This window comes from Chelonoidis abingdonii, chromosome 14, assembly GCF_003597395.2.
Source record: "Chelonoidis abingdonii isolate Lonesome George chromosome 14, CheloAbing_2.0, whole genome shotgun sequence".
Lineage (NCBI taxonomy): Eukaryota > Metazoa > Chordata > Testudines > Testudinidae > Chelonoidis > Chelonoidis abingdonii.
In genome coordinates this window covers 3,000,857-3,014,729 of record NC_133782.1, presented here as the reverse complement: position 1 = coordinate 3,014,729, position 13,873 = coordinate 3,000,857, and the positions used below count along the sequence as shown (strand labels likewise).

General features: G+C 42.0%; 1 protein-coding gene across 2 annotated transcripts in view; it reads left to right on the top strand.

The window, feature by feature from the left end:
• CSNK2A1 (casein kinase 2 alpha 1) overlaps positions 1-13,873 on the top strand; it is a 34,772-nt gene that overhangs the window by 16,522 nt on the left and 4,377 nt on the right. For both annotated transcript variants that reach the window (XM_032766415.2, XM_032766416.2), the window contains 10 exons: positions 2,810-3,021; positions 4,704-4,815; positions 6,328-6,429; positions 7,087-7,137; positions 8,322-8,381; positions 9,389-9,472; positions 10,224-10,334; positions 11,279-11,380; positions 12,072-12,172; positions 13,242-13,390. In XM_032766415.2, the coding sequence (XP_032622306.1) occupies positions 2,921-3,021; positions 4,704-4,815; positions 6,328-6,429; positions 7,087-7,137; positions 8,322-8,381; positions 9,389-9,472; positions 10,224-10,334; positions 11,279-11,380; positions 12,072-12,172; positions 13,242-13,390 (973 nt within the window). In that variant the 5' untranslated portion in view covers positions 2,810-2,920. The remainder of the gene's footprint in view (positions 1-2,809; positions 3,022-4,703; positions 4,816-6,327; positions 6,430-7,086; positions 7,138-8,321; positions 8,382-9,388; positions 9,473-10,223; positions 10,335-11,278; positions 11,381-12,071; positions 12,173-13,241; positions 13,391-13,873) is intronic.

The following is a 13,873-nucleotide window of genomic DNA, read 5'->3' as shown; positions in this document are numbered from 1 at the left end:
AGAGCAGTGTTGTCAGACAATCATTTGAATGTGAGACAGCTTTGAGAGCCACATTTTCTTGTAGGACAATCAGATTTGAAGTCTTAACTTTTTATGGTCAAGTGATCAAAATTATTTTCCTCTGCCTGTAGAATTTCCTCTAGTTAATGCAGCAGGCCCCAGCGATCAGTCACAAGTTATTGAGAATAGTTTCAAACCAATGCTTAAAACTCTGGGTAGCTCACAATGATCAGTCTTACTAAGGCCATGTCTACACACTTCTTGTACTGGAATAATTGTCGGCCAGGTGCAGGTTTTTAATGATGCAGCACTTAGTCTGGACACAGTTACATCAATATAAAAGTGTCCTATACAGGTATAGTTTATTCCTTTTCCTATATGGGAATAGCTCCACAGGTATAAGCACCTTTATAGTGATATAACAACATGAACACTGGGGATGTCCTGCTTTAACTATACAAGTAAAGTTAAAGCAGTACAACTTTTGTGTGTAGGCAAGCCCTAAGGTATGTGCCGAGCCCTTAAAAGCATGAGGACCAAGAGACTGGCTGTTGTTACTACACCATTACCTCAATATAATGCCACCCGATATAACACAAATTTGGATCTCTCTCATGAAGGTGGGGTTGGATACGACAAATTTGGATATAAGGCGGTAAAGCAGTGCTCCGGGGAGGGCGGGGCTGCGCACTCCGGTGGATCAAATCAAGTTCAGTATAACACTGTTTCACCTATAACATGGTAAGATTTTTTGGCTCCCAAGGACAGCGTTATATCGAGGTAGAGGTGTATCTTGTTTGATCTTAAGTTAATGTGTCAAAGCTGGGTTTTGTGTGTAGAGGATGTCAGTGTTGGGATGTCTGTGCAGAAGAATACGAACATAGACTCTTCTCCGCTATTTCTCAGAACAAGAGGAAGTTGGAAAAGTTTTACACCACAAAATAGAAAAAAATATTCAAAGGAGTGTTGGGCTGACTTCAGTAACTTTGTTGCTGTTAGGTTGCATTTGAGGTCCTAGGCGTGTTTTGAATCTACTAAACTTACATTTTTATTTCTTGAGAGAGTAAGTAAGCTATATTACGAAGTCTGGTTATTTCTGTTTGACGCAAGCCTTTTCAAAGAGATTTGTGGTCAGAATAAACTTTCCAGCTTAGATATGGAAGGATCCTTGCTCTGAAGCAGATTTCAAGGGTTTTTTTACACAAGGTACGGGAGCTCTTATGGAAGTGATTAACCTTTATCTAAATACATAATTGGAGAGAAGTTGTTTATCTAGTTTCTAGCTAATTCCTTAAGTGGCATGGAGAAGCAACAGCAGTGACTCGAGGCCAGTGATTCTTTCCATTCCACAAAATGGATATATGTGGTCATAAAAGCAATCTCCTACATGTTAGTCCAGATAAAATGCTTGGATTTATGTCTGTTCTTGGTGGAGGAGATGGAGTAAATTACAGATGACAAGCACTGGGAAGCAGTAGAGAAGGATTTGTTTTACTGCAGGATTGTTGACTAGGACACTAAGCATCAATATTTTTGTTCATTAACATAGCATCCACAGTGTTTTAGATGCTTTAGAGGTAAAAAAGCCGCAATCTCTTCCATGAGGAGCTCTCACTCTAGATGGTATAAAACTGCTGAATGATCAGTGAAACGTCCACAAGTCTTGACTTTCTGTGACTTTTTTTTTCTTTGCTTTTTGCAGATTTAGGATTTGTTGGATGTGGAAAAATCAGTAGCAAACTATTTTAAAGTAGGGTAGGGATCCCTTTGGGCAAGGGTTGTCTGCTCTTAGTTGAGTGGTTGTACTCACAATAGCTGGGATAAGATGAGACAGTGTTTACTAAATATATGCTGGGTAAGTCTCTCACCACTTTGAAATGCCCCATCAACAGAAGACCTCTTTGAGGGTCTCTGTTCTGAATACCAATCTCTTGGGCCAAAGCAAGAAGTGTTTCTAGACGCCCAAAAGGTCTTTCATTTCTAAACATCGCTTTTTTTACCATTTTCCCTGGTATTTTGGCTGTAGATGGCAAACTAATTTTCTGAACATAAAATAACTGAGATTAGACTGGAATCGGGTTGAAACTCATGGGCTTGAGTTTAATAAAAAACAAGCATAGAGACAGGGGAGACTGAAAAGAAATGTTTAACCCTCTTCTTTCATGCATATTTGCACTTCAGAGAACAAAATCATAGGCTATTTTTGCCCCAATGCATTTATAGTTCTTAGATACACACGATTATAAGTACAGATTGAAATATTTAAATACAAAATATTGATAATTTTTACAAAATATTTTATAATTTTCTACTCCAGAAAACTTGTCAATCCGCCCATCATCCCCCTATATTATGCAGCATCATTTATCACTGCATTACAAATAAGTGGTGTATTCCAGTCATATACGTCATCTCGTAATGTGGATATAGTAGATTGGGCTCTTCAACACACGGTGATTTGAGAATTGTTTCTCTACTGGAGGGTTAAGGAGTTGGATGTTGTTGCTTTCAGAACATGGCTGAACTAGGAGTTTGTCTGCAGATTCAGACCACGCTGCATTGATTCCCATTTGCAACCATGAAAGTTAGAAAACTTTTTTTTAAAGTGAAATTTTGAATCTACTAAAATGGATGGGGTAGTACTCCTTCCCACTTACTCAGGGTGAGCAAGCAAATACGTTTTTCAAGCCCTGAGGAATGATCTCCGGCCATGGCCAGTTTCCAGTTCTGCTAGACAGCTTTTAATGATTAACTTAAACATTTTAATATTGCCTTGAGATTTTAACCTTTGTTCGTTTTGTTTCTATAGTGGGAAAAACCAAAGGCCCATCCAAGGCCTTCACCCTGTGTCGGGTTTTGAGATCAGAGGCTACCAGAACTCTAAACACCTAATATAACCCCATCCAGCAACCTGTCCGACATGTCAGGACCCGTGCCAAGCAGGGCCAGAGTTTACACTGATGTAAACACGCACAGACCCCGAGAGTACTGGGACTATGAGTCACATGTTGTCGAATGGGGGTAAGTGTCTGCACTTTGTATTGACTGTGCTGGGCAGGGGCTGATTCTTGTTGGATCTGGCTGAGTGGTGTGTGGGAAGCTATCAGTTCGAGCACCTATAATACTTAAGGTTTTTCTTGCATTTTGCCAGTACTGTAGTATGAATGGTGTACGTTAGGGTTGTAAGGTTTATCATCAATTGTAGAAATAGCACAGTGTCCCTTCAATGTCTGAAAGATTTTCTTGTCATTATTTTAAAACCACAGCAGTATAAGAAAACTTTGAGCAGCTCCCTCCTTCCTTTAGTCTAGTTGATTTTCAGTAGTGATGGAGAAACTAAGATCTTAGCTCTGGGTGAATAATCTGAAAAGGTGGCAAGATACCTTTGTAAACTGGGTGATAATAGAAGAGACTTTTTTTTTTTTTTTTTTTTTTTTTTTTTTACAGTGTCTCTGTGTATATCACTTTGTAACAGTCTCATTGGTCAGCTCTCTGCAAGGGTCTGGAGAAGTTTTGTACATTTAATTCAAAGGAATGGAGTGTTTAAATTGAGCTTAGAACTAAAACCTCCCAAGATTCAGACAGCATTGGTGCCAGCCGATATTGCAGCATTTCTGCTTTTATATAGTAGCATCGGGGCTGTGTAGGCCCTTCCTGTGCTTGACTCTGAAATACACGTTGTCTTCTGAGCATAAGCAGTGCCCCAGACTCAGTCCATTTTAAACAGGTTTTATAGCACTTTTGGTGCTGTCTCCCTTAATAATTTTAATTGATGTTAACAGTCTGTTAGATTTTGTGATGTGCATGGAAGTCATACATGTCAAGTCTGTGGTAGAAGGACCAAACAAACGTATTGGGGTGGTCTCAACTGAAACACATCATTTTTCCCAGCCCTTCACTCAAGGAAAAGATTGGGTACTGGTTTTATCTTGTCACTTGTTGGAGGAGAAACACCTTAACTGATTACTCTCATTATAGTTAGTATGGCAACACCCATTTTTTCATGTTCTCTGTGTAATATATATTTTCCTACTGTATTTTCCACTGCATGCATCCGATGAAGTGAGTTTTAGCCCACGAAAGCTTGTGCTTAGATAAATTTGTTAGTCTCTAAGGTGCCACAAAGTACTCCTCATTCTTTTTGCTGATCAGTTCAAGTGAACTTGGTTCTTGTGACATCCCGGGAAATAAATCCCCTATCCAAGAAAAGATGCAAAACAGATAATGACAATGAAAGGTTTCCTACACTCCTCTCCCAATGTTCTTCAGCCCTGAACATGAGGGGTCACCTCTCTGTGTGAGGGTAGCTGTCTACATGGTCCCTTCAGTCCTTGACCTCTCTTGATGAGACTGCTTCAAGGTCTCCAGGTATGAAGGTTTTTTTGGGGGGTAGGGGGGAGGAACTCCTGCTGAGGAGGAACTACTTGGAGACCAGGGTCATTACAAATAGGCAATTATCAAATGGCAGCTACTCTTGGTCATTACTCACCTGGGTTGCATTTGTATTGAGGTGGAAAAGTGAGGTTCCACATTTCTCTATCAGTCTTTGATCCTTTATTTTAGAAAGAGGAGTCCAGTCAGCCATACTACTTAGCTTTTATAAAAGACGAGGCAGAGAGCTGATGTTTGTAGAGGGATAATTTTGTGAATGAAAAAGGACCGACTGAGCTCTTTGGGGACTCTGTGCCTTTATCTCTTCACAGAAATCAAGATGACTACCAGTTAGTTCGGAAATTAGGCCGGGGCAAATACAGCGAAGTGTTTGAAGCCATCAACATCACAAATAATGAAAAAGTAGTAGTTAAAATCCTCAAGGTGAGTAAGGGACCGTGTGGAAGATGGAAATCTATCCCTAGGGTATTTAGATATAAAGTGCAAGGCTTTGGCATAGAACATCTGAGTCTCCTGAAATAATTCTGTTATGGAAAATGTCACTCAGTGGTACTTGGAACCCCTTTGAGGTTCCTGTAACTCAGCACTTTTCTCAGTCCATCCGTGCAAGGCCCATGCTTGCTTACCATGTCAAATCTGTCTATAGGAAATTTCTGCTGGTAGCAGTATCCACTTCTGTGCCTATCCATCCTTCCAAGGTGCTACTCTGTATCACAGTGTGCTGCCATGGCTTTCTCCCCACTGCATTAGGAAAGTAGGTTTTCTTTGTGATCAACGCCATTACACCAGACATTAGCTTTTAGAGCTGAGCTCATAATCTGACACCAAAGGGATGATTAGCAGGGGGTTGGACTAGATGACCTCGTGAGGTCCCTTCCAACCTTTTGATTCTATGATTAGAAAATTCTCTTGCCCTGTGTGAAGCCATGAGCTCCCTCCCCCATGAACACTCTGGCTATTTCCCCCTTAAGAACAGAGAGGCAAAACACCCAAGAGTCAAGCTGCAATTCTTCCTCTTTAAGACCACGGATTAGCTAAACCCGGGGTCGGCAGCCTTGCAGAAGTGCTGTGCCGAGTCTTCATTTAGTCACTCTAATTTAAGGTTTCGCGTGCCAGTAATACATTTTAACGTTTTTAGAAGGTCTCTTTCTAGAAGTCTATAATATATAACTAAACTATTGTATGTAAAGTAAATAAGGGTTTTAAAATGTTTAAGAAGCTTCATTTAAAATTAAAATGCAGAGCTCCCCGGACTGGTGGCCAGGACCCAGGCAGTGTGAGTGCCACTGAAAATCAGCTTATGTGCTGCAGGTTGCCTACCCCTGAGCTAAACTTTTAGTGACTGCTAGCCTTAGAGCATTGCTTTTCTGCTCTACAGAATGTCACCATAGTTAAGATTTACATCTAAAATGCAGACTCAAGATGTAGGCTCTCAATTGCTAACTGCCAAAGACTCTGGCTTGTTGTCTCTGGCTAATAAAAGATCACTTGCACTGGAACGCACACATCTTACAGCCTTAATTGGTGAACTGTTGTAATCCGGAGTTTCTCAGACTGGTTGTAGTGCTGGTGTTCCACTCAGAGCTTGCTGATCACATGGTACTACTACTCATTTCCAGCTGTCTGGTCATATAGATAGTATCAGGATCATTTTGTATTTTTGGCTACCTTTCCAGGTAATAAGTGGTTTTAGCTGTTGCTCTCACCAAGTGGTTGTACAACTGAGAGTGGAAGGAGAGATGGTCTGAGACTCCCCTCTTTCTAATGCATGCAAAATCAGATAATGAAACTGGGAAGTTTGGCTTTTTAACCTAATTCCATAAGGGCTCTGACAGCCACTTTTAAGAGAGAGACAGATGCTGAGCTGCAGCTTTTCCATTTGTCTTACTCACAAGAATGTTTTATTTTACCAATGCTTTGGGTTTTTTCCTTCAGCCAGTAAAAAAGAAGAAAATCAAGCGTGAAATCAAAATCTTAGAGAACTTGCGAGGTGGTCCCAATATAATCACCCTTGCAGATATAGTAAAAGACCCTGTGGTGAGTATAAACGGCTTAGGGATGGCGCTCAAATTGCTGGGTTTGACTTCAATGTTGACCTGTCCTCACTCTGCTTTCCCCTCTGCTCTTAAATCCTGTCTTTAAATTGCTTAATCAGATCAGCCTTCTAATCAGTTTAGCTTCTTTCAGAGGGCCCCACCCCATCCAGAGACCATTTCTTAGGCTTTTTCTACACTTAAAACACTAACAGCGGCATAGCTGCAGTGCTTCAGTGTAGACACTCACTACAGCAACAGGAGGGGTAACTATGTTGACAGAAGAATTCTTCCATCAATCTAGCGCTATCTATGCTGGGGGTGCGGGTGACATAGCTCTATCTCTCAGGGGCATAGATTTTTCACACCTGCGAGATGCACAGCTATACCGATCATAAGTTTTCAGTGTAAACCGTCCCTTGCCCTTCTAGACTAAGAGACTGAACTGAAATGTGTGAATTCATTCTGCAAACACAGGGCCAATGCAAAGTAGTGATGGCTTCAATTCTGCCATCTCTTTGTGAATCCCAGAAAACAACTGGAGCATGTAAATTGTCCAAGGGGGAAGGGATTTTAGTGATGATCATAGAAAATCACCAGATTCATAACTGTGTACAAAGATTTAACATAGCTAAATATTTCTTTCTCTCTCTCTCCCTAGTCCCGGACCCCTGCTTTGGTTTTTGAACATGTAAACAACACAGACTTTAAGGTACAGTTTGACATATCTGCTTGTAATTGTGTTCTTTTCCATTTGAAAGCCACCTCCCTTAACTTTTATTTATGGAGAGGTGGGACTAGTACCGTTGTCTTGGGCAGGTAATGCAATCGCTGTTTCCTTTTGACATGTTATCCTGACATTAAAGATGGTTAATCCTGGGGCAGAAGTTTGTAATGTGCTCATTCCTAATGACTCAGTAGTAGAATACTTAATAGAATCCAGGAATGCTGATCCCAAGTCCCATACTGTTAAACACTTCTTGTGCAGCAGGTGCATCTCCCCAGCATTCATTGCCCTGGTCACTTCCCAGTTTTGAAATGTGAAAATGCATGTTACTGTGGCTTCAGTTCTGTGGAGAGTGAGTTCAGTGCTGCTTGCCCTTACCTCTTTTGACATACCCCTCGAGTTATTTACCCCTTCACATAACACAAGAACCAGGGGTCACTCACAGAAATTAATAAGCAGCTTGTTTAAAACAAACATAAAGGAAGTACTTCTTCACACAATGCACAGTCATCCTGTGGAACTTGTTGCCAAGAGCCTTTGTGAAAGCCAAAAGTTAACGGGATTCATGGAGGACAGGTCCATCAATGGATATTCAACAAGATGATCAATGACGCAGCTCATGCTCTGGGTGTCCCTAAACCTCTGACTGCCAGAAGCTGGGACTAGGATGATGGGATAGATCAGTCAATAATTGCCATGGTCTGTTTATTCCCTCTGACACATTTAGCACTGACTACTGTCAGAAGACAGGATACTGGGCTAGATGGATGATTGGTCTGACCCATTATGGCCACTCTTTTGTTAACACCATCTTGAATAGTTGTCTTAATTCTGCGGAAATCTTCAACCTCTGAGAGCCAGCCTGCAAGCCATTGCTTTTTATGACACTGCATTCGAGGGCTGAGGGTGTCTGTGGGAAATGAAATCAGAACTTTACTTCTTGGAAGTGAGCTTTACATTGTCCAAAACTAGAGGTGAACGATACAGTTGAATTATAGAAGGAAGGGGGCAGTGCTGAGTGGCTGGTGGATTGAGGAAATGTTGCCACTGCCATGAATGCAGCTGGAAAATCATAGCTGCAGGGAACCTGGTTGTTTTATTCTGTATTGGCATGGATGTGATTTCCTGCTATGTTCTTAACACTGAAGTGATGTCTTTCTCTCCCACAGCAATTGTACCAGACATTAACAGACTATGATATTAGGTTCTACATGTATGAGATTTTGAAGGTAAGTGGATGTTCTCCAGTTCATTGATTTTTTTTATCAGTTTTGCGTGGATCTGGGATTTGCCCCCAGTACAGTCCTATGGTGGCTGGCATGACTAGTCCAGTGATAGAAAACAAATGCAGATGGGAGAAGGATCAGGTCTCTGAATGACAGAAGTGAGAGGGCTCATACCAAGTTTACAGGAACTGGCCTGCTTTGTTCCCACATATTCTTGCCCTGCTGGGTATAGACGGGCTGCTGCCTTTGAATTTTTGGGTACATTGAGACAAGTAGAAATACTAAATCAGATGTGTGTGTGTACAGCCTGAGAAAGGGGAAAACTTGGATTGGAAGCTGTGATGTGCTGGCTTCCTGCCTTAATGTTGTCTGTGAACTGAGTGCGTTTGCAACACAAAATCCCCTTTCTTATGCAAATGGAGGGTATCCCTTTTCCCCCCTTCATCAGAGTTTGAAGGAAGCAAGACCTGTTTGGTCCATGGTGCCTTATAGCTCTGCTTTTACAGCTGTTATTGAAATTCCACTTACATTAGAAGGCATCTGAAGTGAAGCTAGAAGCATTGCTCTCCCCAAAACACCTTGATGGGCCCACTTCTGGGAAGAAGGTATTGAAAAGCAAGTTCTATAGGTTTTCTTTTTAGTATGAGTGAGTAGAACAGACCTCAGATGATAGTCAGGTCTGCTGTGTGGTGAGATTGGGGTATGCATGAAAACACTTCCCCACCTGCTGGGTTTGAAGAAAGCTGTTTCTCAAACATTATTCCTGTAACCAATATTAACTTTACAACTGGTGCAGTTCATAAATCTGTCTGAAGTAGGGCAGCTATCTATTTTTGGAATCCTTCCTCATACAGCTTCCTCCTTTCCTAGGCATGGGAGCCTTGACAAGGGAGTAGATCTCAAAGAACACAAAATGGTGTCGTTCCTTTGTGACTCCTGCTTTGGTCAAGAGTGGGTGCAAAAGAAATCTGTGTTGAATGACTTCTTCCTTTCCTCTGTTCTATGCACAGGCTTTAGATTACTGTCATAGCATGGGGATCATGCACAGAGATGTCAAACCCCACAACGTCATGATTGACCATGAGCACAGAAAGGTAAGGAGCAGAATGCTGGTTGGGTTTCACTTTTTCCTTCAGATCTACAGCACCTCCATCATGCCATCACTGCGCTATGGTGCTGCCAGAGATCAAGGCTCAAAGTAGCAGCTTTTCCATCATGTGAATAAATCTAAAATGAAAATCTGTAAAAAGCCTTTAACTGAATAGCTATGATTAAACAGTTGAATTCTGTATAAAGTTTAAGTGACGACTCTTCCTCACATGTTGTAATTCATACTGTAACATGTATAGCTAGTGGTGATTACGTGTACATTCGTTCAGAAGTGATTCCTATGTGTGGTTGGAATGTGGCGACTGCTTTTACTTGCAAGTCTAGCTATGTTAGTGACTATAATGTGGTTCCTTTGTCCCTCAAAAACTGATCTTGTATGAGACATCCCCACCCTGTTAACCCAGACAGAAGCTGCTTGTGCTAAGAAATTTCCTTCCTACTACGTTAGATCTTGGAACTGAAATGCAGTGCTCTGACTTGCTCAAATAGTCTCAAATGTGTGTTGGTGGGGGGGGGGGGGAGAGTTTAAGTATTTCCAGCACAAAGATAGAGGGGTAACAGTGTCAAGTTTAGACTAATCTTCTACCAAGAATCAACACAGATGTTCATGATCTCACTTCCAGCGGATTAAAAAGACCCAATTTAGTCTAAAATTTTCTGAGACATGGTGTCTAAAGTAATTGGAGAGCCAAGGCCCAGACCAGGCCTTCTTACCTCTTCCTCTTCCATTTCTAGCTGAGGCTAATAGACTGGGGACTGGCTGAATTCTATCATCCTGGCCAGGAGTACAATGTCAGAGTGGCTTCCCGGTACTTCAAAGGACCTGAACTCCTTGTAGATTATCAGGTAAGAATCACAAGTGAGGTTCAGACCACAGTTGCTTAACTTTGGCTTATACAGAAGCCCAGTACCATATCAGAGCAGAAGACTAAGGAACTAGACCATCTGAAGACTTGACAGAATTCAAGAGCCTTGGAGGACCTGTCCTCCAATGCAGGAAAAAACAGCAGAGTATTCAGCACCAGTGTATTGGAGAGATTAATGTTTCTAAGAGGCTCTAGAGAAGAGCCAAAAAACTTACAGGCCTGCTTCCTTGATTTCAGAAGCAAGGGAAGATAAGGGGACCAGCCTTGTACTAAGGAAGAGCATACAAAGAATTGAACTGGACCCATGTTTACACTCAGGGTAACTAAATGTATGGCATAAATTACTAAATAGAGCCATTAAAATCCTAAAAAGAGAAGTTATTGCTGTAGTTCATTTTAGCTACATGCTGTTTCCATTGTGGAGGGTTACAAACTGCGTGCTGGGGCTGGAAGGATGTTACTGACTGACCAAGGGGCCCAGCACTCCCAGGATCTGTTCTGGTTCAGGGCCAAGCCAACTTCTCACTTGCCAATTTTTCCTAGGTGAGAAACAACCTGTTTCTATTCTTTCTTGCTTACCTCACATTACTTCTCTGGCAACACAACCTGCCAGTTGATCAATTCCATAATATCTACTTCCAGTGAACGCAGCCCTCACACACCTTGTTACAGTTCCATCAAGATAGAAGGATGGAGCTGAGGACAATTGCCACTGTTCTCTTAAGTTCCCAGAGCCCAGTTTGAGCAACTGGAATTTTAGAGCCAAACAAGGTTTTTTAGGATCATATTGTGTGAGCACGTTTCATTCTTTATTCTTATCATCATCTGGCCTATATATCATTTGGACAATGCTCTCTTTAGCATTGGAGTCACTTAAGAAGTTATCTTGCCAGAAGGAGTGAGTCATGTCTTTGTTTTTTCCAGATGTATGACTATAGTCTGGATATGTGGAGTTTGGGTTGCATGTTGGCCAGTATGATCTTCCGAAAGGAGCCATTTTTCCATGGCCACGACAATTATGATCAGGTGAGTTTGGCAGGTGCAGTCCCCATGGTCCAGGTTTCTGGTTTGCATTTCCAGCCATCACAAGGGGCTGAAGAATTAGCATTTATCGTCACTATTTTTCTCAATCTGAAGCCATGTTTTAGTCTCTATTCAATGTGTAATGTTTATCTACTGATTCATTCAATGGAAATGTATGGCTAGAAGGAACAAAACTTTCAAATGGAACATGTCTAAAATTAAGCACTTAATCCCCATGGATTTAGGTGCCTAAACTGATATGTGAAGTTAAAGAACGTTGGCCGCCTTATTCAGAGACCTTCATTCTTGAGCCTTCTAAGATAGTGTATTGCCCTTCAGTGGCTCATTCTGGGGCTTCTGACTTTTCCCCGGTTTTATTCCTGCCTTCCCACAGTTGCTATTTTGGGACTTTTCCTCTACAAATTGAATTAGAATGCTGCTTGCCCTCCTCTAATAGACTGACATGACTGACCAGAACTGAATATTGGTAAGGGCATGTTTGCTGTATTTGTGATCCTATGCAGTCTGGGGAATAGGAGCCACAAGACCACCCCTGACCATGGATTCTATGTTCTGGAATAGCACTTCAGTGCTGATAAGAGGATATACTGTGTTACTGTCTTGATGGTTGTATCACATCCTTCTTCGCCCTTCATAGCGGCTTATCTTTTGTTGTTTTGTTGTTTGATACCAGTTGGTGAGGATAGCCAAGGTGCTGGGCACAGAAGATCTATATGACTACATCGACAAATACAACATTGAGCTGGATCCACGCTTCAATGACATCTTGGGCAGGTGAGCCAGGAACCTTTAAGATCAACCCAAAATCTTTGAGCAGGTAAACTAATGCTCTGGCAGCAGTGCTGTGTCTAGACACAGACCGCTGTCTAGGAAGAAAGCAGCTGTAGGGTTCCTAAAACTAACCTGGTTCTTGTGTGATATCAATCCAGTAGAGCAGTGCTGCCTTGAAAAGAATCCTGTCTCTGCAGTTGTGGCTAAGGACAGATGCTGACAGATTCTGGGAGATCTTGTAGGCAATAAATGTACAGTTGGAGTTAGTGACTAGGCAGATGCTACCACTCTTCTTCAGGGGAATTTGAGGTGGCTGTTGACTTTGTTACAGCAAATCAATCACTGCTTAGGAGGAGTTGGATTTTTCTAGTACAGTGATCGTTTTCAGTGGTGACATCCACCAAAACTACCTTGGGGGAGGTAGAGTAGGGAGAGAGAGGGCTTGTCAACACTACCAGCCAGATCAATGCTCAGCGATCAATCCAGTGGGGGTCGATTTATCGTGTCTATACTAGCCAATCACTCTAGCGTTGACTCTGGTACTCCATCTCAACAAGAAGTGCAAGGGGAATCAATGGGAGAGCGTCTCCCATCAACACACTGCAGTAAGTAGATCTCAATACGTTGACTTCATAGCTAAAGTTGCATAACCCAGGCCTGGTCTACACTGGGGGGCTGGGGATTGATAGATCAAAGTTACACAACTTTAACTACGTACTTAGATCTACTTACTGTGGTAAGTCGATGGGAGAGCGCTCGGCTGGATCAATCGCTGCCCATCAATCCAGCGCGTAATGTAAACAAGCCCTTAGTGTAGACCAGCACGCAGTATGGGCTGGGAGTTAATTTCACAACCTGAAGTCACATTGACTACTGTGTGACCAAGAGGTGGCATGGTGTACTTCAACTTTCTAATCTCCAGTACAATTTTGATCATATTTGCTGCCACATTGAATAGTGACAGTATCTCTTGTGGCATACACCTGGCCAGCAGGCCCTGTTTCAAAGAGGAAAAGCCATATTCAACAGTGGTGTTCCAGACTCCGCTCATTTGACTTTCCTCACTCTACAGGCACTCCCGTAAGCGATGGGAGCGCTTTGTTCACAGTGAGAACCAACACTTGGTGAGCCCAGAAGCTCTGGATTTCTTAGACAAATTGCTGCGGTATGATCACCAGTCACGACTCACAGCAAGAGAAGCCATGGAACACCCTTACTTCTGTAAGTAGAAGCCTTCTCATGTTTTGCTACTGTTTGAGCTGCTGATTCTATTGGTTAATGATGATGGAGATGCAGCAAGTGGCTGTAAACTGAGCCTTGTCTCTCCAGATGCTTGCATAGGATCTGAAAGATTGCCTCTGACTGTGTTAGATGAGGTAGTCCATTACACCTAAGCCAGCCTGGATTTGCCCTTCTGGGAAGGAAGGGCCCTCCCAGGAGGGAGAACGAGTTGTAGTATATGGTATTGTCAAGCCAGTCAATCAGCTTGTTAATGAAGACACTTAGTGGTGCTGCTTTGGTGATAATTGCAGCACAGATGCCTGATTTCTTATCTATCTCCTGTGTTTTAATAAAACCAAATGAATAGTATCTCATCCCATTTTGTTGTTTAATGTATAGTTTTTGCCTATATTTTGTTTGCTAGTATGGCAAAATTCTCATACATTTGTTCAAACTTATCTGTGATTTCTTCAACAAATAATT